Source organism: Nematostella vectensis, chromosome 13 (assembly GCF_932526225.1).
Source record: "Nematostella vectensis chromosome 13, jaNemVect1.1, whole genome shotgun sequence".
NCBI lineage: Eukaryota > Metazoa > Cnidaria > Anthozoa > Actiniaria > Edwardsiidae > Nematostella > Nematostella vectensis.
The window spans coordinates 11,617,730-11,643,355 of NC_064046.1; the positions used below are offsets into that span (position 1 = coordinate 11,617,730).

The 25,626-nt window shown below is 43.0% G+C and overlaps 2 protein-coding genes across 3 annotated transcripts; one reads left to right on the top strand and one right to left on the bottom strand.

The window, feature by feature from the left end:
* The first annotated feature begins 1,223 nt into the window (after positions 1-1,223).
* Positions 1,224-4,777, top strand: LOC5519492. The gene is made up of 6 exons (XM_001639278.3): positions 1,224-1,315; positions 1,663-2,163; positions 2,688-2,899; positions 3,597-3,698; positions 4,031-4,144; positions 4,537-4,777. The coding sequence occupies exons 2-6, from the start codon at positions 1,873-1,875 to the stop codon at positions 4,724-4,726; spliced, it is 909 nt and encodes a 302-aa protein (XP_001639328.1). The 5' UTR covers positions 1,224-1,315; positions 1,663-1,872; the 3' UTR covers positions 4,727-4,777.
* LOC5519438 lies at positions 4,615-24,621 on the bottom strand. 2 transcript variants are annotated; one of them, XM_048720817.1, is made up of 24 exons: positions 24,501-24,621; positions 22,806-22,937; positions 22,232-22,408; positions 21,790-21,913; positions 21,201-21,376; positions 19,366-19,596; positions 18,945-18,998; positions 17,976-18,092; positions 16,500-16,610; positions 15,987-16,214; positions 14,529-14,741; positions 13,958-14,062; positions 13,761-13,868; positions 13,284-13,408; positions 12,310-12,806; positions 11,587-11,732; positions 11,151-11,236; positions 10,913-11,051; positions 10,297-10,449; positions 8,593-8,730; positions 7,166-7,249; positions 6,604-6,759; positions 6,108-6,205; positions 4,615-5,845 (listed from the first exon to the last, which is right to left on the bottom strand). In XM_048720817.1, exons 2-24 carry the CDS (start codon positions 22,933-22,935, stop codon positions 5,711-5,713), a joined length of 3,531 nt encoding a protein of 1,176 aa, XP_048576774.1. In that variant the 5' UTR covers positions 22,936-22,937; positions 24,501-24,621; the 3' UTR covers positions 4,615-5,710. The 2 variants fall into 2 exon arrangements, with proteins under 2 accessions (XP_048576774.1, XP_048576775.1); XM_048720818.1 differs by lacking the exon at positions 16,500-16,610.
* Between the last annotated feature and the right edge of the window lie 1,005 nt (positions 24,622-25,626).

Sequence of the window (25,626 nt, forward strand, 5' to 3'; positions counted from 1 at the left end):
TCGGCGAGTTATCCTAAGATTAGCTAACCTACGATTAGCGAATTTTAATCCAGGATCAGCGCTGATCTAGGGTTAAGTTAATCGGCCTTTCAACCGGCCCCAGAAGAGTTTTGGTTTTAAAGCACGATCATTTAAGCACTATAGGCTAAGACTTCTTTCAGGACCCCCGTAAAAGCTTTTTCTATTTCCATCTGGGAATAGCGCGTTATTGCTGCTGTTTCTGGCGGAAAGCTGGGCCGGTGTGCAGATACATAAGTTTAATTTATTAAAAATACTGTCATTATCACTTTTCGTTCCTATAACGCCCTGAGACGCCTGTAAAATATAGGCCCAACTCCAAAACGTCAGAAATGCAAACTAAACATCACCAGACCCGGATACTCATAGATTCCTCCAGGGCATAGACGACCTTCAAAAGCACATCCACGCAAGGTAATAGAATTGACTTTTTTGTCAAGATATCAACCTTGATTTCTGACCAATTCATAAACAAATGCTTAAACTCAGAAACATTTCTTACCAAAAAAGACAAAATAACCAACTACAATAGAGACAAGCAAACACAGATCAATGAATAAATAGATAACTTTATTGCGGTCCGTCAGGTCCCATTTTACAGCAATCAGTCACAATAATCAATGCTAGAACCTCCATTAGAAGCGAGTCACCATGTTTAGCCTATTCTACATGCCTTGCACTGCATCATGGGAGTCTTGGAAACACCTTGACAGACAGGCGCGCAATCTCCTACCCCAGAATCATAACAATTTTTATATAAGTCTCTTTGACCCGAAGCCAAACAAAACATTTCCAGGTCCAAGGAACCCAGAATAAGCCTGAGAACAATTTTTGAATAAGGTTGGGTAGCAAAGATGGCCCACATTGGAGAGTATGAGACCATTTACTAGAAAATTCCTTTCTCACTTGATGAAGCCCAGACAAGGAATTATCCCATTGAATCAACCTCAGCGTGCAAACATCCATAAGCACAGTATAATTATGCCCAAATAGACTTTATGATGTCCTAAGGCACTCTCCAGATGTGAAAAAGCTCTAATTTTTAAGCAAATTACAAGCAAAACTGTTGTAAGCAACAGGTTGTAGCAGTGCCGTCGCTAGAAAGAAAAGGCACCGCAGTGCATTGTTGGAAACTTCAAGGCATACCGTCTTGGGTCAGCGGTAGCTTTGCTTAACTAGTAGTGTTGGACTTGAAATAGGGGGGAGGTTTCTGTTTTCAGTCTGTTATTCTTACAATTTTGCTCAAAAGTACCCAGGAGTGAAAGGGTTAAGCTCGTAATCATAAGAGGGTGGCAAGGTAGGGTGACTGGTTCTCGCCTTTGCTTTGAGGCTTTTCCGAGGTCCACAAAAGTAAAAAGTCTGATTTGAGTCGTATGTGGCTGTGAGACGCTTTCCTATGCCTTTGTCTCGGTGACGTTCGACTGCTCTGGTAATTTAGTTTTCCAGCTCCAAGAAGGGTTATTAGGTACCATAGCTAAATCAAATTTGATTTGTCGTCTATTTTATTGCACATCTTTTAAAACTTTCCTGCGCAGAGGTTTCTGTGTCGCTCGTTTTCTTTTCTACACAGAAACCTCGGCGCAGGAGGGTAATCTTGTAGCTAGCATTTATTAGAAACATTTTCTAAGGATTTTTTCTCTTCAGAAACAACTATCGCGCGTGCAGGTTTTGAGCATCGAACTTGATTGCGCCTTACGTCATAAAGTCAGACGACTGCGCACGTACGTCACTACTTCTGTCTACGTCACATTTGGAGTGATCGCGTGGATCTAAGGCCAAAACACTAACAATCCTGCCACCGAGCTGGAGACATATTTTGTTCACATGGAAGCGCACTAGGAACGGTTAAAATATATGGCACAATTATATTTTGACCAAGACGCGACTCTCGTCGCTTCTGTTTGCTTCCCTCGACCTCGCTATCACGGCGTCCCAAGACTTGTCGTCAAAGGATCCAAACTTCACCCAAAAGATCTCCCAACCTGTCTACCCATGGGACCTCACCGGCGAGAATTCGAACGACACCCACCTTGCCTTGGGCTTGGCAGGGGGGTCAACCTAATCCCGCATCAGGATCAGTTTACGGGAGCTGATGCAGCCATGGCGTTGCTTCCGCCGATAGAGAAGGTGCAGTTTGCAAATGAGGTGAGAGTATTGAGTTCAGTGTCTATAAAATGGGCCTTTTCTATTACCTAGACTATTGTAACATCTTTTTGAGGAGACAGCAAATCAAATACTGTTAATTTGCTTCTGTGGAATGTTGCATAGCGAAAATTCACCTCGGAAGAGATAATCAAATGCGCTTCACATATTACTGACTCTACTCTTCAATATAAACACGGACAGATTCATTAAGTTTGCATTTATGAGTGTGAAATAGTATGCCAACACTATCACTGAAAACCCGGAATCGCGACGATCGAATGCCGACGGTAGGGCTAGCGCTTGACCTTATTAGCATTTTATTCGAAGCCTGGTGGCGAAGCCTCTAGTTTCCAGGGTGCGCAGTCTAGCATCCCCGGCGCTCCTCGCACGTTCCTTTACGACCAACAGTACAGGCTATTTAATAAAGAAATTTGAGAGACGGAACCTTTCTTATACGGTCGGGCAAAAGGATTCACAGTTCCAATATAATGCCGCGGTAGTAAACATTTTCTTTTTATTTCCAGAATGACATTGATGAGGACGCCATTGATGAGAACGTCCTTCTGCCAATCTACCGCTCCCTCAAGGCTGATATGGTGCGCTTTACAAAGAACATCATGGAGCCACGCCCAGGGTTGTGGCAAGCTGTCGCCCCAGAATGGGAACGAGCGCAGATACGCTATAACCAGGGCCACTCATACGAAGTAGAGCGACGGGGAGCCAAGCCTGTAAACAGGTGCCAAATGCATGGCTAGCGGCTAGTGCTGAAAAACGCAAGACTAGTTCCAGTACCGCGCGGTTAAAACAGCCTTTTTGTTTTGAAATGGCGGCGTTTTACCGGCGAACCGTCACATTTTGGCTAATGCTAAGAAAACTAGACCAAACTTAAGGCTATAACTTTCTTTATGACTCCCTCATTATCAAACAAGTCTGTCATCTTTTGTACAGTATGGTTTTAATGCAGTACAGTTAGTCAAAACAGCGACTGAAGTCAGCCTTTCGTACCTTTACTCAAACGATTCAACACTACGATTGTGCTTGTTTTCGCCAGAACACGCGCATACGTTATTCAGCACTGTCTGGCTAGCGGGCCTGCAAGTTGTCAAAGAGTCGTTTGCGCTTACTTGCTCATTTGTTTTTTTGTTTGCTTGCTTGTTTGTGTGTGTGTGTGTGTGTGTTTTTGATGGCTCGTCTGACTCTTCCTTTGTTTATAATCTCGGAGCTTAGCACATTGTTCAAGTGAAAATTATATCAACATAATTTGAGAACGGAAGCTTAACTCTCTCTATGACAAAGAAAATGTAGCATTTGTAAGACCCGCAAAACTCCAGGGGTGCAAGAGAAGGGAAAAAGTGGCTCCTCTATGGGCCCGATTAGTTAAGATGAAGTAGTCCGTTGGCATGTGTCTGATATGTGTCTTTGCCTTGTGCCAGGCTTCCTCGTGTGGAAAGCAAGATGCGATTTGACAATTTCAAGGAGCCTATCCCGAAACTGCCTCCAGAAGTCGAAATACCCGCTCCTAAGATACCCAAATTGTAAGTTATACAGATAGAGTGTCTCATATTATTTTTTCCCATGTCATCATACACTAGTAGAAAAGTGATTAAAGTCAGCTTTTCAGAGAAGTATCTAGCTTTTCGCTAAGGAGGGGTTTGGCTCAGTGATAAAGGGGGGAGGGGGTAATATTTTGTTACACATGGCTTTCTGGCAGCCCAAAGGGGGGTTTAAACCCCCTAAAGAGCTTGTCGTCGTGAACAATAATAGTATGTTGTAATATTTATTGTAAATATTGTTTTCCGGACTAAATATAAACTGCACTGAACTGCATCTTTTTCAACGCTGTCGAATTGTGTTATCTGTAACTCAGTACCAGGCCTACGCCGGGTTATGGAGGCTACGTACCGCGCTATCCAGTCAACCCCAGGCCCCCGGAGGAATGTCCGAATCTCGGCCTCACTAACATCCATCGCACTACATACAGGTACAGTATGAAGACGTCAAATAAAAATGTAAAAGCACAATTCCAAAGTATTGCTTTATGGAACGTCAAATGAAAATGCATGATGAAGGGAAATTTCATAGCCTTCTTTCAAAAAGAGCCACGTCATAATGTTTCCGTAGGCCGCTTGTTAAATACTCGCATCACCTGCGTTAAGGAGACGGTAGCAAATATGGTATGACAAGAAAAAAAAAATACGTAATACGACCGCAGTATAATTTCCGCAGAGTTTTCATGTCATGATAAAAAAACTTAGTATAATCACTCCCAATCACTCGGCTACACAGCTAGTGTTTCAACAAAATTATGTAAAACGGTGATTCGTAGTTCTTATCCCTTAATCACGCTCGTTGAAAATTGTATTTGAATTTCAGGTTGTTCCCGTCATACGTCTATACAAAGGGGGAATTCGCGCATCAAGGGCCTTTATCAAAGAGTGTGACAACCACGCCTCCTTTCAACCCTTTTAATAAGATTGACAGGCTGGAGCTCAACTCTGACAAGTTACTATGGAAACGCCATAACCAATCAAAGCCCACTCGGGTCCTCAAAATCAGGCATTGACTAAGAATGTAGGATGAATTACAAACTTGATAAAAATGCTTTATATGGTCATTTGTATACAAGAATAATGTATGTGTCGTGGTTAACGGCCACCAACGACAGGAGGGGAGGGGAGAGGTGCTTGTAGAGCCGTAACAGGCCTCGAAATTGGGGTCACGATACAGAAACGTTAAGAAAATATTAGGGGCACAGCCACGCCCCTGCTGGTATATTTGGGGGAGGGGAGGGGGCACGTGCCCCCAGTGCTCCACCATTGCTACAGCCCTGGCTTGTTCTAATGGCAGATAATTGGACAGTTGAAAAAATTCTAGATCCGCCACTGAATGTCATAAAACAGCAGACCCATCACAACATTGCTGAGACTAGGAAAAGCGTTTTTCGCTGGTTGAAATTTACGCTATATACGCTACACTATTTGAGTATTTTTGTTAATTTTTTAAGGAAACTTGCAAGTTAATCAGCTAAGGACAAAAGTCAGAAAATCATCGTGTTTACAATATTCGAATGCAAAGCTGATTATTGGCGACCCATGTCAGCTGGCGTCACGTCACATCAGCACCTGGTGTCACGTCACGCCATATCAGTACCTGGCGTCACGTCACGCCATATCAGCACTCGGTGTCACGTCACGTCACATCAGCACTTGGTGCCACGTCACGCAACATCAGCACCTGGTGTCACGTCACATCACATGAGCACCCGGTGTCACGTCACGCCATATCAGTACCTGGTGTAACGTCACATCACATCAGCACCTGGTGTCACGCAGTATCACGTCACGTCACATCAACACATGGCGTCACGTCACATCAGTACTTGGCGTCCCGTCACATCAGCACCTGGCGTCATGTCACGTCACATCAGCACCTAGTGTCACGCAGTGTCACGTCATATCACATCAGCACCTGGCGTCATGTCACGTCACATCAGCACCTTGTGTCACGCAGTGTCACGTCACGTCACATCAGCACTTGGCGTCACACGTCAGCAACCATAGACCTCCACCCGCATGCAGGGGTACATGGAGGTGATCGGATAGAATCGTACGAACCGCGCTGATACACCGTACGGGAGACGGTTAACGACCGGTGTAAAGTGATCACAGTTGCCTTTAAACACCTAAAACACGGAAAATATTGTCAAAGAAGAATGACCAGACAGAGTTACTGATCAAGTGCACGGTCATGAAGACGACAATCGCAGACAGCAAGACAAACAGTCGGTCAGACAGACGACGGGCCAACAGGCGGTCAGACGGACAGACAGACAGACAGACAGACAGACAGACAGACAGACAGACAGACAGACAGACAGACAGACAGACAGAAAGACAGACATCGGGAAACGAACCATAAGACCGACACGTACATTCATTACATACCTTTTTCTCTCCTAGTTCCATAATGTCATCCCAGCGGAAACCGTCTTGACTGAAGGCCAGGGAAAAGGTTTTCACGTGCTCGAAGTATTTGTCACGTCCTAGAAACAAGCTTTTTGTCAATAAAGGTGGCGTTTCAGCCAACTGAACCTTATTGCAAAATCGTCTGGTAGGCCTACCATTCAATGGACACATTCACGTGACCAGCATTACAACCCTGTCATCACTATGACAACCCGGGAATTGACATGACAACCAAGTCAAGACCATGACAACCAAGTGGTCACCATGGCAGGCTAACGATTACAAAAACAATTTAGTGGTTGCAAGGAATCCTAGAATCACCATGACAACTTAAAGATTGCCATGACAACTTATAGATTACCATGACAACTTATAGATTACCATGACAACTCAGCTATCCCCAACCCAGTCGCCAAGCAAAATAATAAATCAACATGGTGATTCATTGATTAGCAGAACAACTGATCTTTCCTACCTTGAGTAGCAACTGCAGAAATGTACTTCTTCATTCCCAGGTCTATTTGAAGCCACTGTTCATCACTGTCCGCGGCGCACCAGGCCCCAACGCGCTTGGTGTTGTAATCATCCTCAGCGTACAGTCGTGCATTGCGCGCCCCGGCATCCCATGAGCCTGTAGTCGACATGAAATGGTCAGCGAACTTACCAACCTTGAATATCAGAGATTACCAATTGGCCCTTGCGTTTAGTTGTTTTTCCTTCGTACATCGTACACCCTATACCTCTGCGGGTAGGTTACCATGGGTACGAAAATTGATTAGAAATTGATTATTGGCGAAAAAAAATTATTATATTAAGAGCCCTTGTCAATCACACCTTTGTAATTGCTTCCAACCAATAAAAGACGAAAATCTTAAAATTTCTGCCTAATTTAAAATGTTATGCTTTATTTATCAAATCCGAGCATAAATACCACAACAGGTTCCCCAAATCAGCCGTTAATGGATTCTTTCTCAGACTTGGCTCTTTACTAGGATAAAAAAAAAATGGCGGCTGAGAGAAGCTCTTAAATAACTTACCAATGTTGAGTTGTGACGAGGCCGTGAATGCACTGTCGGGAAGCCTGTTATCCCATCCCAGGCCCAAGGCGTTAGAACATGGTGCTAGAACACACGATCCATTATTCGAGCATCGAGTACTGCCTTGACTACCATAAATATCTTATTGGCGGATTCAAGTATTGCATGCCCCCCCCCCCCCCCCCACCCCCCACCCCTTCGGGCGGAAATTTAAAGTGATATATGGGAGTTACAGTAGTTAGATACATATTTATTAAACCCTTCCAGGGTGCTCGACACGAAGAAGCTTATGTTCCAGAGCCGTAGCAGGCCACGTAAGATGGGGGGGGGGGGGGGGGGGGGGGGAGCGCAATACAGAAACATTAAGAAAATATTTGGGGGGCAGAGCCACGCCCCTTCTGGTCATTCCTTTATAAAATTGTCGAAAATATTGGGGTGGGGGCAACAGACCCCCAGTGCCCCACCCCTGCTTCGGCCCTGTGTTCGTAGTAGTTCATAAGGATTGGGAAGCGTCCTACTTCCCCACGAAACAAATTTGCATGTCGTGGAAAAAAGGTCTATTTCTTCTAATTTCTATTTCTATATGAGAGCTAAATATTTTGTTTGCACCTCCTTCGGGATGGTACCCCCCATCATTTGGGAAAGCCTGCATTTCCCTAAGTATCTCCAGAAAATAACAAAGATTCGCAATACTAAATTCTCCTTATTACAAACTAAAGCAGAGAATGCATTTTTTACATTATCGTGGATTAAACAAGGTAGAACTTAAAAGGTAATTCCCTTGAATTGCACTGCGCACCCCTTCTGCGCATAGTGGCGCGCGCTGTTTGTTCGAATTTTCCGGTATTAAGTGCGCGCGCGAGCCACAGTTGTACAAGAAAACACAGCAAAAGGTGCGCCTTTTTTACTTTAAATCGCTTTGACAGAAAAACAAAGTCAGTTACTCCCATTTTTTATTTGCTCAAATAGTTAAATATATACGGAAAAATGATATACTTAAAGAAAAAAAAAAGTTGGGTTGTAGAAGTTTTGTTATTTCTCTTAAAAGCCGTAAAAATACTTCAAAATGGCTCTTTTTACCGTATGAATAGTGGCGAAAACAATGTCTTTTAGTGCGATCTCGATGTGATTTGTTTTGAACGTTAGCTACTACGGGTTATTGTTTAGGAGATCGGATTTTTGCAGCTCGACAAACAGAACTTAATTTTCTAAAGACAAAGGCACGATCAGTAAATACGCGTAATCTCTACGCCCCTCTGTTGTGAAAACGAGGTTTTTATTACATTCTTTGAAAGCTTTTAACTTCAATATTGTTTATGCCAAGTTTTAAAAAATTCTGGGTTGTAGAACTATTTCAAGGGAATTACCTTAATTAGAAACAAATTTATTAAGCCCAATTTTTTTAATTATCATATCACGTGACTCACCGTTTGGTCGGACAGGCTCGCGGTCACAGTGCTTTGATTGACAGCTCAGTTTGCAATTTTTCTTGACCCAATTTTCGTTACAACGACGGCTCTTAGCGAACGATGGACACGACGCATGCTTATCTGTGCATTTTAGACCTAAAATAGGAACAGTATTGAAATTTCAAGAGAAACAGTTGGCCTGTTAGCGGGCGAGTTCTATTTATTATTACTCGGCAGGGCCGTAGCAGGGAATGTACTTCCCAATATTTAAAAAAAGTAGAAATGACTGACATGACGAAAAAACATGACGTGACGCTTCAAATAAGCCCATTTCACATCGAATAAGGCGGAGAATTTCTTGAGTACTTAGTAAGTTATAGCATACAAAATATTAACTGCGACTTTTTTATAAATTGATGCGACTTTTTGTAAAGTGTCATTGCAATTTGAGCTTTTCGTCCCTGAGCTGATACACAGGGCAATGATGATCAAGGAAAAAATATCTTACCCAAAATCTGGTTAGGTTCCCCTCGGCCTCACGTTATTTTTGTTTTAAAAATCAGTCCGTAATACAAGGAACCTATAGCCACTGAAGAAATTGTGTCTTCTCTCTCTATCTGGAATTGCGCGTTTTCCAGGTTTTTCCGTCATGACGAAATAACTGATAATTATGTTCAGGGCTATGAAGTCCGATTGAGCTAGATGAAAGATACCAAAATTCGAGTCTTCGGGGTTCTACGGTAGCAACTAAAATAACCCAACGACTCCCGGTTAATGTAAGCATTCGCAAATATACCGAATCGCTCTAAAAGATGTGAGTCAAGCTCGACCGAGTCCTCAATGAATAGTTCAGAGTCACTCCCTAAATGCACAGCGTGCTTACCAAATGTTTCCAAGTTCACTCTCCCGACAGCCTCGAGTCATTTGAATGGATCTTATATTCCTTATCGTAATACCTATAATGCCCAGTGCACACTAGCGGCATATCGACATAACGACAGGGCGCGCGCACTCTTATCTTCGACATAACGATAATAATAACAATAATAATAATAATAATAATAATAATAATAATAATAATAATAATAATAATAATAATAATAATAACAATAACAATAACAATAACAATAACAATAACAATAACAATAACAATAACAATAACAATAACAATAACAATAACAATAACAATAACAATAACAATAACAATAACAATAACAATAACAATAACAATAACAATAACAATAACAATAATAATAATAAAGCCAGTGGGCTTATCGGCTTAAGTCTATCTACCCGCGGGGTCTTAATAGTTATGACTTTTTTTGTAGTAGAAACCCACGTAGAGATGTGTAAATTCTTTTTATCCATAGCGCGCGCTATTCTAGAAAATGCGCGTTTTTGTCAGTTGTAATGTTTTTGCGTCTCGCGCCACTATTCTGATGTAAATAAGCTTGTAACGATTCACCTTCTTCAGTCTGCCCTGAAGAAGTCTTATTAAAGACGAAAATTTGTCAGAGTCGATTTCCAGTTTTTGGTGTATTGTTTTTATTGTTCTGGTACGCGATCGCGACAGTTTGGGCTTTTTTATTCTATTTGACATAACGACATGGACATACTGACATAGGAGAAAAAAACATGTTTTTTTATGTCGGGCTAAACATAGTGCGCGCGCCCATGTCGTTATGTTGTTATGTTGCTAGTGTGCACTAGGTATAACCATACCTATAGGCCTCGGCGGAATAGTAAGCACAACTGGTAGCTTGGTCGGGACCGGTGGCTGCGGCCTGGAAGTGGACGCCGGTAAGGGTGCGTCTGTAGAGGGCTTAGGCGTTACCGTGACAGGGGGTCTTGGTGGATCGGTCGTGGGTGGGGTCACTATAAGTACGTGAAAACGATATAAAAGATGAATATGTAGATTTTTGCCATACTTTAACTTCGCCGTTATATCTTTCACTATAGGGTGACCTCAATAAATGTAATATCATTATAATTTCAAATAATACAATTTTGTCGCGGCAAGAGTAAAAGCAATCTTGATTGATCTACACGCAGTAAATACGTGGAGCTAGAACAGGCATACAGTAGATTTTTAACTAAATAAACGATGCCGATATTTAAAATCAAAGCATATACATAATACCAAGCATGTAGATAAATGATTAATCTTTCTTGCTTCGATTTCGCGATTTACCATCGCATTTTCGGACGTAAATAATAACAAAGAATGGTTGATCGAGAAAATTGATAAGACCAGTCCGTGTTGGGTAAAAGAACATCGGATAAATTCGTACGAGCGCAATAACAAACTGTGCTGCAAAATAATGCTAGATTCTTTTACCTGGGCACCCATAAATCTCTGCGCGCAGACAAATAGATGATTCCCAGCTTGTCGGATTGATTCGGACGTATCTCGCGATGAATGATGGGAAGACAGTATTCTTGGTGACAGTGCTCGTGTCGATGTTGCCGCGGTATTGCTGTGGAAATTATTTATAGTCTGTTGTTAGAGGAACATTACATGCATGCTAAATATGACTTGGTCTTCAAATATGGTGGTGACAAATGAGAAAACTTACCACAGGGTGTTTTTTCCAAGAGTTCCCGTCCTGGCTGTAGTAGAGTTTGTAAGATTTCACGAACTTTGGATACTTGCTCACGCGACCTTGATAAAAAAAGAAACATTTTTTTTTTACTTTCTGTATTTGACTTGAAAGTCAAGTAATCAAAAATAAGGTATTGTTGTTAGGGTTGATATTTCACGCGTCGAGACACAATATCAATTTATATCAATACCTTCTCCTCCCTCACTACCCTTTTATAAGCGAGGACTCTCAAAATACAGTGAAAAAACGCCTCTGTCAATTCAAAGAGTGGCGGTTATTGGAAGCTTGGCGCTAAAACAAGCATTTAAGGTAGACAAGAGAAATGCTTCTTCTAAAACATGCCCAGCTCAGTCCCAGTCCCTCAGTCCCAGTCACTCACTACTGAAAATGCTATTGGTTACCAACATACCCTGTGTGGCCACGTGCGTGATCACGTGACTTGTCCCCAAGTCTACCTCCAAGTGCTGGTCCTTCGTTATGTCACGTGCACACCACGCCCCCACACCCGTCACGCCGGCTTTCAGGTTGAGTCTCGCTTCATTGGGACCGTGCCATCTGTTAACATTCAGGGATAAGGTATAGGGATCGATAAGGACCTAGCCACCTCCGAGGGTAACGCCCTTCTACTCTCGATGGCGACTCAAGCCAGTCGGGTGTGCTGTGGCGAAGTGACCGCGCCCCTCCCCCCCCCAAGTTATCACGTTTGCTCACCACAGGGTTCCTGCGTCTATTTTTATATTCGCTTTATTGGTTTGAGATTTCTCGTTTTAAAGTCGAAAAAGCAATTCTTGGCCCAAAGGCTCAACGTCATTCCGAATTCTGTTGCCTTTGCTAATTAGTTTATATTGAACGATCCTGTTTTTACTGAAAGAACTCTTCTATTATATACATACTAAGAAGTACTCACTGAAAACATATCCAGTAAATTTTCGTTCGTTCACTGGTCTCGGAAATATCAGAGGCGCGAACGTTTTTTTTTCACTTTGTTGTTTTGTATAAAAAACTCACTCGTTCGCTGCAATCACTCGTTCGTGTTTTGATACTGCACAACTCGTGAATAAAAACCGTACGCGTGCACTTTCCATGTAGTATTTTCTATGTACTAGATGAGCCTGTTTTATACTTGACAAACCTGTTTATACTTGACGATGCAGACAGCGAAGCATCCGGGATTTCCTTGTTTTCGAACCCAAGAGCCTTAGGGCTCCCGCAAGGAAGTGGCGGAGGCTTGTTCGTGACAGGGTGAGGGGAGTGTGGTCCGGGAGTCTGGGGCCTAGGCGGCGTGAATGGTTCCGGAGTCTGGGGCCGAGGTGGCGTATTGACCGGTTCGGGGGTCTCAGGTCTCGGTGGAGTATTCACAGGGGGTGGCGTTTGAGGTGGGGAAGGGGTGGGTGGTGGTGGTGTTATAGGTAGTGTGGTACTTCCAATGTACTTGCGAATCCAAGGGACGAACTGGGCGACACGTGCGTAAACCGTGTACTCGTTCTGACCGGAGCTGCACGTGCGCGTACCCCAGCTGACCACGCCCTGAATGTTCCACCTCTTGTTACTCCCCTGGCACACAAAGGGCCCCCCGGAATCACCGAAGCAGCCGCTGATTGTACTTCCGGCGCCAAAACCTCCACATATCTAAAAGCATACATCATGTGATGCAAAAACGACCTGGAGCAAGCGCGGGAGACCTGTGGCATATCAGTCAATCGTTTTAAAAACTGTCGTTTTTCTAGCTCACTCGGCCATTTCCTTATTAGGCATAACATACCATATTTGGGAGTCCGCTTCAATCATTTCTTTCGCTTTTTTATCGCTCTAGAACTTTGTAAGTCGAGAATTTCCACGTAAACTTGCACTAGGAATTCGTGTTTACTACGATTTTGCTGGCAGCTATCTTGGAAAAGGAGCTTAGTCCCTAACGTTTTAAAATATCACAGGTCTCCCGCGCGCTAACGTAAGGGTCTGGGCCTTTTTTCAAGATGGCGGCCAGCGAAAACGTAGCAAGCACGTATTCTTCCCAAATATGGCATGCTATAATGATGCTAATGAAGTCATCAGAAATATAGTAAAGTTCGATTGGACTTTATGTGGAATGTTCAAATAAATGCTCACCATCCGTGACGTCACAACTCCCCATCGCCTCATTGCAGCTGCGCATGTCTGTTGCGACACAATTGGCATCATGGCTTCCTGTAACACGGATGCGCCAGGACGGTTGTACCCAGTCCTTCCCCAGCCTTGCAAAATTGGCCGTCCAACAATGATTATATAGAAATTATTAAGACATTTATTTTCACTTAAAGCCGCATTGTCACCAGTTTACTTCCGGTCGATTAAGTAAGAATCTCCGATGATTTTAAATGGAAAACACGAAAGATATTTTAAAATATAGAAAGCAGTGTGTCTATTGAAAGTTTCTTTGAGGATGTGACTGCTAAATTACAGCGGATGGCCTGTTAAATATTTCGGATTCGAATAGATTCTTTTGTCTTTTAACGGGTTTCCGTCGGACCTCCGGAAGTAAACTGGGGACAATGCGGCTTTAACAAAAGACTCGTAACAGCAAATGATCTGTTGATGTGAACGCACCTGTGATGTAGCAGTTTTTACCAACAGCCTCACTTTCCCCTTCCTTGGGAAGACAGATAAGGCTCACAGCTTTATTCAGCGTGGCGGGGTGACTCAATCTCAGAAGTGCTAAGGAGAGCAAAATAGATAAATACTGAGAGGGGGGTACATTAAGAGAAAAAATCAGTAAAAAGAAAATAGATAATAACACGACATACCGACATCGCTGTCGGTTGTCTGTCGTCTGTAATTCGGATGCACGATCACTTGACGAACGGTGAAGTCTTGCTCGGTTCCGTCGCCACGCCTTAAATTGTGCTCTCCTGTGACAGTAGATCACTTGATATCATCCGCGGCATCAAATGTTTACTTTAACAACTCCTATGTCTATACTTTTCAAAATTTGATCTAGAAAAAGATGATACTCATAGCCGGATTCGTCGTTGCCCGGCCGCCGAGAATTCAAATCCATTTCTCGTCTAGGAATAGCGCGTAGTCAATCAAACCACCGTGACCAATCAATTCCTTGCTTTGTGCAATCAAATGGTTTATAACGCGACAGTGAAAACATGAAATCCATCGATTGGTTTAGATGGTTTAATTGACTACGCGCTATTCCCAAACAAGACAAGGATCTTAAATTATCCGAGGTCGCGTGACAACGAAATCGGGTATAAAATACCGTTTCCGTTCCCGCTATTTGGGTACTCTGGTAACCCAAATCCTGTCTCCCAGCCTAAAAAACAAATTCCAGATTTTCCGTTGTAACCCTTCAGAACCCTGCCTTACCAAGCCTGACGCGAATTGAAGAGGCGGATTTACTCTGGACGCAGTGAGCGGCTGTTAGCACCCACTCTCTCGCGACCAGAGATCCCCCGCAAAAGTGCGTGCCATAAGGGGAATGGAGCTGAGCTTGCCAGGGCCAGCTGTTCTTTGCGGCAGTTTGTCCGTCCACCACCCTCCCGGGGAAACGCCCATATTGGCGCACACCGCATACGCCCCCTGTGAAGTTGATGGAAATAGTTCGCAAGTAAATGATCGGTCGCTAAATTGTATGGTGGTAATATAGGGCGTGGAAGCACCCCCCATGAGGTTAAGGCGCCCGTTTCTCGAATTCTCAGGCCCGAAAACTTTATTTTGCATTTTTGCTAAAAATTTCGCATGTTTTCCTTTTGGAGAACCGCTTTCATGTTTTAAAATAGTTTGAACTTCCTTTGGTTCGAATTCCAAATGATTACGCTCAATAGGGCTATTTTTGAAAGTTTTGCTGAAGCCAAAAAGGTACCCGAAAAGTCTCGAGTGACTGCGAGGTCCCGAAAACTTTCTTAATATTTAAGCCATGTGAATTTCGGGCCCGAGAAATTCGGGAAAAATCAAAATTTATAAAGAGAATCATCCTTCACATGAATCTTTCTGGTAAAATACGATGTTTGACGATACTTCAACGCATTTAAATACCAAAAATTGTATAGGATTAGCCAGCTTTTCGAATTTAAGAAATAAAACGTTTTCGGGCCCGAGAATTCTCGGGTGTTTCGAGAAAAGGGCGCCTGGTACGAGCGTGTATTTCATGGGTTGAAGGCGTCGTACTTGGGAAGGAACTTGGCTGATTCGTTATTAAGTTATTAACATAAGATAATCATGTCTGTCGATTCAGTCAATTCCAGATAATATATCAACGTGATAAATATTTTGTTACCTATCCGTCAGATATCAAGTGGTCGGTCTATTAATTCATGATAGTTCGATGCATAATAGGCGATTTCCACTTCAAATCACATTTTCGGCGACAACCTCGTAGTGGCTCACGCTTTTGGCGCCAAAATAACAACAACAAAAAGCAAATTATTCAAGGCTTACGAATCAGCCATCAGAAATTTGATGTCAGATAGAGGGCTTATTTCCATTGTGAAATACTCTTTATTTCTTTCGTCGCCCTGTGGTGTAACGAACAGCCATTCCTGAGATTATCAGGCGCGTACACATGGAGGTTGCGCAGGGTGCGCGCCCACCCCTCCCAGGCGGCCAAAAAGTGGATCATTTCTTATAAAGGAATCTTTAAATACCATGCTTTTTCCATATGTGACTATGCACCCCCCCCCCCCCCCCCTCAGCCAATCCTGGGTATGCGCCTGATTGTTTTTGGGTGAAATAGCCAATGAAAAAGCTTTTTTTGTTTAGTGCAAGTCGCCTATTCCATTTACAAACATTGAAGGAGAACATCAAAATTAAAAGTCAAAGACCTACCTGATGGTCTTGGTGTCGGTGGCCTGGGACGAGGCGTGGGAGGCCTGGGTCTAGGGGTGGGAGGTCTGGGAGGCGTTGGAGGCCTGGGTCGAGGCGTTGAAGGTATTGGGCTAGTAGTGCATAATCCGCAGCTCTTTCTACAGTTGGGGCGCATGTAGCGCGGGTTACGACGGCACTCGCCTCGCCGGGCCCAGCTGGGGCAGTTATAGTTGTTATCCTTGCAGGAACCTGGAACACAATAAAACAACTCAAACAAAGGTGATCCATCAGCCTATACCACTGATCGGTCACGCAACATGACTTACCAGTCAAGCGTTAACCCCCTCCCCTCCTGCAAAGCTATATCGCTTACTTGTCATGCTACGTCACGCTATATAACAGAAATGACACGCTACTGTACATTACAGGTATGTCACGCAGAACCATTTACTATACCGCAACACTACTTACCTGTCACGCTACACTATGTATGTATTACGCTTTATCACTGATCTGTCACGCAACACCACTTACTTGTCACCCTACATTGTCCACATGTCTTTCTGCAGTTGGCGATGACCCATCTATTGGAATTGCAGTACCTTCTGTAGATAGCGCATCTAGAGGAATAATCCCTGCATGCATCTAGAAAAAAATCAAGCGAATATAAGCTAACACGATCTTACAATTTGAACTTTGCCAATTTTTGCCCCTGTCACAACAACGATGACAATTAAGATTTTCATAGCTATTTACCGGTTACGAAAAACGCTTTTATCTATCTCTAAGGGCGCGTTTTTTTCCTATCATTCTGGAATGGAAATGGTTGGTAGAGAATGTTCAGAATGGCATTCGAGTCATTCTGCTACAGGTAGCAGACAGGTAGCAGGTAAATAACAATAGACCGTTTTCACGATGTTGGCGCGCGCATCCAAAATGCCATAGACGGGCGGGCAACAGCTGATCTTAAATGGCGTACGAAGTGGACTTTACAGATGAAGATATAGAAAATTCTGTCAGAGTGCTTCTTTTGCGGAGTTTTGAAGTCAAATTACCTTTCGTCCGGATTTTTGATGCGCGCGCAACGTCGTGAAAACGGTCTATTGTTATTTACCTGCTACCTGTCTGCTACCTGTAGCAGAATGACTCGAATGCCATTCTGAACATTCTCTACCAACCATTTCCATTCCAGAATGATAGGAAAAAAACGCGCCCTTAGAGATAGATAAAAGCGTTTTTCGTAACCGGTAAATAGCTATGAAAATCTTAATTGTCATCGTTGTTGAGACAGGGGCAAAAATTGGCAAAGTTCAAATTGTAAGATCGTGTTAGCTTATATTCGCTTGATTTTTTTGCATAGATGTTTCTTGTGTTTTATAAACCAAAATAAGCTTTAGTATTTTTTGGTAGATATTGATATTGCTATTAGATATTGATATTAGATATTGCAAATTGTAAGTTTCTTGATTTGTCTAAAATTGCCCAATTTGGGCGAGATTGCTGCTTTTTTCATGATCTATGGCAACTTTGCTCAATCATATCTCAAGAAAGGATCATCTACCATAAAATACTAAAGCTTAATTTGTTTGATTTTATGCAAGGAAACTCTAGGCAAAATGTAAACAAAATGAAAGCTAACACAACCTTACAATTTTAATTTTGCCATTTTTTGCTCCTGTCGGTTGTTGTCCTCTCCGTCGTTTTTTTCTATTTAAGTCGTGTAAATCGTGATACTCACTCAGTCGTCCTCTTTATTAAAGTCGTGTTACTTAACTCGCCGTCTTTTTTATTAAATTCGTGTTAATCATAATACTCACTTAGCCGTCCTTTTTATTAAAGTCGTGTTACTTAACTCGCCGTCTTTTCTATTAAAGTCGTGTTAATCATAATACTCACTTAGTCGTCCTCTTTATTAAAGTCGTGTTACTTAACCCGCCGTCTTTTCTATTAAAGTCGTGTTAATCATAATACTCACTTAGTCGTCCTCTTTATTAAAGTCGTGTTACTTACCTTGCTGTTGTGGGCAAAGATCACAGCTCTTCTGACAGTTTTGCCTTGTCCACGAATCACTGCACCTTCCCCACTGCTTGTATTGCGGACAATACATATTACGATCGGCACACACGGCTGCGAATCAAAAATAGTATATAGCATCTAACGCAGTCTTTTTTTTTAATCACAGAACTATCACGCTCACGGAACTATCACGCTCACAGCTCTGTTACGCAACATCACAGACCTGTCACGCTAAATTAATGACCCATCACGTTCCATCACTGACCTTTTATTCAACATTATCGACACGCTACATCAATAACGTTAAAATTCTTTGCTGGACCTGAATGCTCTGCCGGGTATATATATGATGAAGCCAAACGTGCACCGGCCAATTGGTGAAATGTACAGCTTGAAACTTGTCACATTACATCACGGCCTTATTCGGTCTTTCACGCTACATCACTAAGCTGTCACGACTTTTCATACACCTGTCACGCCCTGTTGTCACGTCATGCTATATTTTGGCATTCGTTATTTTAGGAGCTACGTCTCGTATCTAATCTTCATTGACCTGTTACATCACGGACCTGTCACGCTAGATAACAGACATGTCACGCCACATCACGGATCTGTCACTCTAGATCACTGACCTGTCACGTCACATCAGGGATCTATCACGCTAGATCACTGACCTGTCACGCCACATCACATATCTGTCACGCTAGATCACTGTTTTGTCACGCCACATCACGGATCCGCCACACCAGAACACTGACTCGTCACGTTACATCACTTATCTGCTACTCTAGATCTTTGACCTGTCACGCTAAATCATTACGACTCATATCACGCAGTACTTACTAGCTATCAAGCTCTATCCCTGACACTTCACGTCAGGCTATTGCTTTGGCTGTCATTCCTCTTATTTAAGCGACCTCTCGTCTAATCGTCACTAGCTGTCACGCTGCGTTTTGGCCTTACCTCTTTTGGCGCGATGATCCGTCTTATCGTCAGCTGAACGCTTGTGTCTTCTTCCTGTAAAATGCAGCCAAGGTTAGAAGGTACGACGAGAAAGCATTCGGCTGATTATCACTTTGTTGTCAAGATACATATATAGTAAGAAGAAGTTTGGAATTCAAGAGCCCTTGTCAGAAAACCTTTGTTATTGTTTCTATATTCCATATTAGAAGATAAATTATGTAAAGATATCTCCAAAAAGCCATCGAAAAATAGTGTTATTGTATAAAGGTTTTATAGCAATGGTTTATAAACTCCCTTGATCGGGTCTTAATATCATATCTTTTCTTGCAGTTGTGTACATGGTATTCTTTAAAATGTCCATGATCATATTTTTAATGAAGATCAATCCAAGGGTTTATAAACTCCCTAGACTGGGTCTTACCATCAGATCCTTTCTTGCAGTTGTTGTACATGATATTGGCTTGCTGGGCGTCGAGCAGGCTCAGCTTTCTATAGGGCTTCTTTCCGTTCAGCGGTTTCAGGGTCTCCAGGGTAGGCTGTCCGTTCCTGGAGAACGCCGTGAACGGATAATGCATAATCGATTCGTAGTCGTAAGGAATAGTCAGTGCGTCGAGCTTGCCTCGGCCGTACTTCGCAAAGGCACTTTCGAAACCTGAAATAAGGACAACAGAGAGATCCAAACATTACAGAACCCGGGTCGGCCTCGGGTCTCGGGTCGGCTTTGTTTGCTGTATTACTCGTGTCACGCAACCTACCTTGCAAGATGTTTTGTCTAAGGACTCGGAAATAGCTGTCACGGTCTGGTCGGCTTTGTATGTTGTGTTACTCGTGTCACGCAACCTACCTGGCAAGATGTTTTGTCTAAGGACTCAGAAATAGCAGTCACGGTTGGGTCAGATTGGTATTATGTGTTACTCGTGTCACGCAACTTACCTGGCAAGATGTTTAGGACTTGGACACATAACTGTCACGGTTGGGTCAGACTTGTATGTTGTGTTACCCATGTCACGCAACCTACCTGGCAAGATGTTTTGTCTAAGAACTTGGGCATAGCTGTCACGGTCGGGTTTGTCTTTGTATTTTGTGTTCCTCGTGTCACGCAACCTACCTTGCAAGATGTTTTGTCTAAGGACTCGGAAATAGCTGTCACGGTCTGGTCGGCTTTGTATGTTGTGTTACTCGTGTCACGCAACTTACCTGGCAAGATGTTTTGTCTAAGGACTTGGACATAGCTGTCACGGTTGGGTCAGATTTGTATGTTGTGTTACTCGTGTCACGCAACCTACCTTGCAAGATGTTTTGTCTAAGGACTCGGAAATAGCTGTCACGGTCTGGTCGGCTTTGTATGTTGTGTTACTCGTGTCACGCAACTTACCTGGCAAGATGTTTTGTCTAAGGACTTGGATATAGCTGTCACGGTTGGGTCAGATTAGTATGTTGTGTTATTCGTGTCACGCAACCTACCTTGCAAGATGTTTAGGACTTGTACACAAAACTATCACGGTTGGGTCAGATTTGTATGTTGTGTTACTCATGTCACGCAACCTACGTGGCAAGATGTTTTGTCTAAAAACTTCGACATAGCTGTCACGATCGGGTTGTCTTTGTATGTTGTGTTACTCGTGTCACGCAACTTACCTTGCAAGAAATTTTGTCTAAGGACTCGGAAAAAGCTGTCACGGTTGAGTCAAATTTTTATGTTGTGTTACTCGTGTCACGCAACCTACCTTGCAAGATGTTTTGTCTAAGGACTCGGAAATAGCTGTCACGGTCTGGTCGGCTTTGTATGTTGTGTTACTCGTGTCACGCAACTTACCTGGCAAGATGTTTTGTCTAAGGACTTGGACATAGCTGTCACGGTTGGGTCAGATTGGTATGTTGTGTTATTCGTGTCACGCAACCTACCTTGCAAGATGTTTAGGACTTGTACACAAAACTGTCACGGTTGGGTCAGATTTGTATGTTGTGTTACTCATGTCACGCAACCTACCTGGCAAGATGTTTTGTCTAAAAACTTCGACATAGCTGTCACGATCGGGTTGTCTTTGTATGTTGTGTTACTCGTGTCACGCAACTTACCTGGCAAGATATTTTGTCTAAGGACTCGGAAAAAGCTGTCACGGTTGAGTCAGATTTTTATGTTGTGTTACTCGTGTCACGCAACTTACCTGGCAAGATGTTTTGTCTAAGGACTTGAAAACACTGTCACGGTTGGGTCAGATTTTTATTTTGTGTTACTCGTGTCACGCAACTTACCTGGCAAAATGTTTTGCATAAGGACTTGGACATAGCTGTCACGGTCGGGTCTGCTCTGCTCGTGGAAAAATCCGACTGCGTGACCGATCTCATGCGTCATGACAGGCTGGTACTCGCATCCGTACCCTACCGAGAGACTGGTTTGGCCTCCGATCCGACCCACGTGACACCAACACCTGGCAGAATAGATTAGTGAACAACAAACACTTTAAAGAGGACAAACCCCGCTACCATTATGCTCCCGACCCCATCTAAATAAATGGCTGTCGTTTCTCTAAATGGTCTAAAAGTGTCTGGGGCGAACGCGCGGGAGATCTGTGATATTCTAAAACGTTAGGGACTAGGCTACATTTCCAGGATGGCTGCCAGCAAAATCGTAAACTAGTTAACACGATTTCCTGCAAGTTTACGTGGAAATTCTCGACTTACAAAGCTCTAGAGCGATAAAAAAGCGAAAGAATGATTGAAATATCGCCAATAAATTATCGACGTTTCCCTTTAAATACACTTTTTTAATGCAAACAATGACAAAGGAACCATATGCCTAACAACCACAGGCAGCCCAGGGCAACGGGATTTATTAACATACCCTTTCTGCCGGAAAAACCACAGGTAGTCCTTTTGGTTGGTGCGTGGTACGAATCTTAGGCACGTGGATGCTTGCCACTCGTCCATGGCGCCGCGGATTGCTTTCATTGCGTCAGGCATGTTTTCTGCAAAATACTTTAACATTTAGTAAGTAGAAAAGCCCATCCTTATCTTTGAAGCAAAGCAGCCTCAGACAAACCTGATATTGTCATAATAATATCGTAATGACGACGACATTGGTGATAATTATGAAGAAAATGATGGTGATGATGATGATGATGATTATTATGATGGTGATGGTGACGGAGATGGTGATAATGATGGTGATGACGATGATGATGATGATGATGATGATGATGATGATGATGATGATGATCGTGGTGGTTGTGGTGCAGTGTCTGTTATATGCATAAACTACACGACATTCATTCAGCTCAACTCACGCAAACTGCAGTCTATCTCGTAGGGGATCACCCCCATTGGCCAGCGGATCTTATTGTCTTTTGTGGAGGCAAGACCGGGATACACGTTTCCAAACAAATCGATATTTCGTCGCTGCTCCTCCGTAAGCGCGATGTCTCCTTCGAATACATTGTCCGGAAGGGGAGGGCTTGATTGTTCTGAAACAAATCAAAAAAGAAAGGCAAGTGGTCAGGTCTGCCGATGTTTCGTCGTCCTAGCAGAAATCCTTGTTCATTATTTTAGATTTTGTCCCTAATCTAATTGGCTTCGCAAAGTTTCACACAAGTAACAGTAAACTTTTCATCATTTCTCGTTTTCATTTTTTCGTAAAAAAATCTGTACTTTTCAATCGTGTGATTTCCAAAAAGATCCCTCCCTCCTCCCAAAACATCCCTCCCAAGAAAAGTGGCCTAGGCACGCCCCTACTGGCGATTTCCTTAAAATTTTAGCGGGAAGGAAGCAAGAGAATACGGCCTTCTGGCAACTCAGGACGCTACGGCACTGCACTTACACACGAATTGGAAATTCCGGGGTATTTCAATGCCTCTTACTCACTTCTAGTTTCTAACTCCAGATTCGCTTGCAAGATCAGATCAAATGAGCCGGCAGTGTCTGGGTCAGTGGAAAGAGAACTTGACCGGCACGCCAAGGTCAACGCTAAAAGTCTTAGCAAAAGCCTTGCCATGGCTGTGGAGTCAAAAATAAGAAGACATGAAAAATAAGACTCTGTGATTGGAAGATGAAAGACGAGGTTTTAAAGAGGTATTAAGATCGATTCCAGGTCGTTGTTTCTCATCATTACAGATGTCCTAGAATTGTAATTATTTTTCGTAATGGTAATAGCGAGTTACTTTTGGCCGACAGCGCTGAAAAAGACTTAAGATTGAATAAACATACATTATACGGTAACTCGAACACAGATAAACCGAACTCCTAGCCACTCCTTGCCTACGTAGCTACCTGAGGATTTGGGAGTAAGCCGCGCATGGGGGGGTTATTCCCATGTTCAGGCTATCGGTCTCCCCTCTAACTCGAACTCAGATAACCCGAACTCCTAGCCTACGTAGCTACAAGAGGATTTGCGAGTAAGCGCACGGGAGGGTTATTCCCATATCCAGGCTATCGAACTCCCCTGTAACTCGAATTCAGATAACTCGAACTTTTAGCCTACGTAGCTACAAGAGGATTTGCATGTAAACCGCTATACATAGGCTATAGAACTCCCTTCTAACTCGAACTAACTTTGTTTCCACTAGAAAATATTTTGGGTCACTTCTGCTTTATCTCCAAAACACGTAACCAAAAGTAAAACGCTAAAATTATTTGACCCATTGGTGCCAAGATCGTGAAAATCCCTAGAACGCACAGCTTGCGAAAGCTTATTACTAGTTTGGAATCTCAGAGAGTTAGGCTTATTTCTTTGCGATTTATTAAAAATATACTGCCCGAGTCTATAGGGCTTCTCGTTAAGGCATTCCCTGAATAACCTGCCACCCGCCACTATAAGCTAAACAATGACCAACTCTGACTCTTCGACTCAAAGACCATGAGAGCGAGAGGAATAATTGTTTTGGTCAAAATCACATAATTAGTAGGTCAATTTGTATAACCAAAAACTTTATCTGGTCTGCTTATTTTTGGACATCAAACCCGGCACTTTTTCTAGTGATAGGCTATCCTTTAGCTGTAAGGTATAGCCTACTTGTACGTAAACCAATCAGAGTGTAGAATTTAATTATATACCACTAGTGTCATTTGACTAAAGGGCAATATGATATTAGTTCATTCTCATCGTTAGTAATTTTTATTTGATAGCGTAAACGATAGAGTTGTGTGCCTTTTACCCAAGTGTGACCTAAATCTTTCTTCCCTCAAACCTCTTTACGCTAGAATAATTGATTGGGCACTTTTTGAGAGGGAGGGGGAGGGGATTTTCTTAGGCCACAAAAGCTGCTACGCAAGAGGTGATGATAGTTCCAGTGTAGTGCCAAGAAGCTTTCAGAACACGTCTCTCGTAGTAAATAAAGACCAAGCCAGCAAAAAATTAAAGGGAAATTCACAATCAGCAACATACGCTACGCAGATTTTCTGCAATTGTGGCAAGCGTAGTTCTATCTCTGTGCTATGCTTCAGAAAATCTTAGGGCTTAATAGAGCTCCTTGCGCATACAAAAAAGATGTGTAATAGATATGAATGAAGGTCAAAACGGTTTAAATTAAAATGCCAGAACACAAGTGTGGCAAAACTCACCTTTATGTCAAACAAAAGTTGATGAGGATACACAAGCTACGAAAGCCCTGCTCCAAGTCCCTTGCTTGATATGAAACTCGAGTTCTTCAGTGTTAAATGCTATAGCGGAAGTTGGTAATTTGACCTTATGCCTTACCCCGGGCTTGGAGCCCAGGCAGTGGAAAAAGACGTCATATCCGACTCAGTAGCAGGAGATCGGGATCAAACAATCAGCTATCGGAGAGATAGCTTTTAGTTTTTGCTTTTTGTAGCCAATTTTTATCGGTCGGATAGCTATCCACCGCTAAGCATATATAACATACGTATAACTCTTATTGGGCAGATAAATTTATCTGAATTTGCAGGGACCGGCCACAGGAAGTAAAAAGTGACGCCATATCCGGCTCAGCTACAGGAGATCGGGGTTATCTTACACGTCAAAGGTACACGCCCGTAAGGGAAATCGTATCCAATGATTAACAAGGGCAACAGAATCGCGACTTCGTATATGTATGAAAAAAAAAAAAGATAAGCACGCAGGATTTACGCTTTTCGCAGATTTCACATTTCCGCCAAATATCGCAAAAAAGAGAAAAAATATTTTGGTGCCATGCCAGGAGCTTGTTGCTCGCAGTTGCTTCCAGGTTATAAGGGAGTGTTCATCAATCACATCAAGGGGGGAGGGAAGATTTTAATCAAGACACCTTAAAATTTCAGGGCCCCCCTTTCATTGTAAACATTTTTTCGGTGCCCCCTCCCCCCCCCCCCCCCCCCCCCCTTATAGGACCCCACAATTTTCTTTCTTTTTCCCTTAGAAGACCTTTTTCTTCGGAGCCCACCCTTTTGGTGGTTAAAAATTTTCGGAGCCCCACCCCCCACCCCCCCCCCCCCACCCTCGGTGTATTTAATGAACACTCCCTAAGAACAGGCCGGGCGGTCATGCCTGGTGCACACCAGTGAAATAACGACATAGGCGCGCGTACTCTGTTTAGCCCGACATGTTTTTTTTTTTTTCTCTTATGTCGTTCTGTCCATGTCGTTATGTCGGGCTTAAGAGTCAAAATGTCGAACCATTCACACTTGAACATAAGAAGATAAGAGTGCGCGACCCAAGTCTTTATGTCACTAGTGTGCACCAGGCATAACA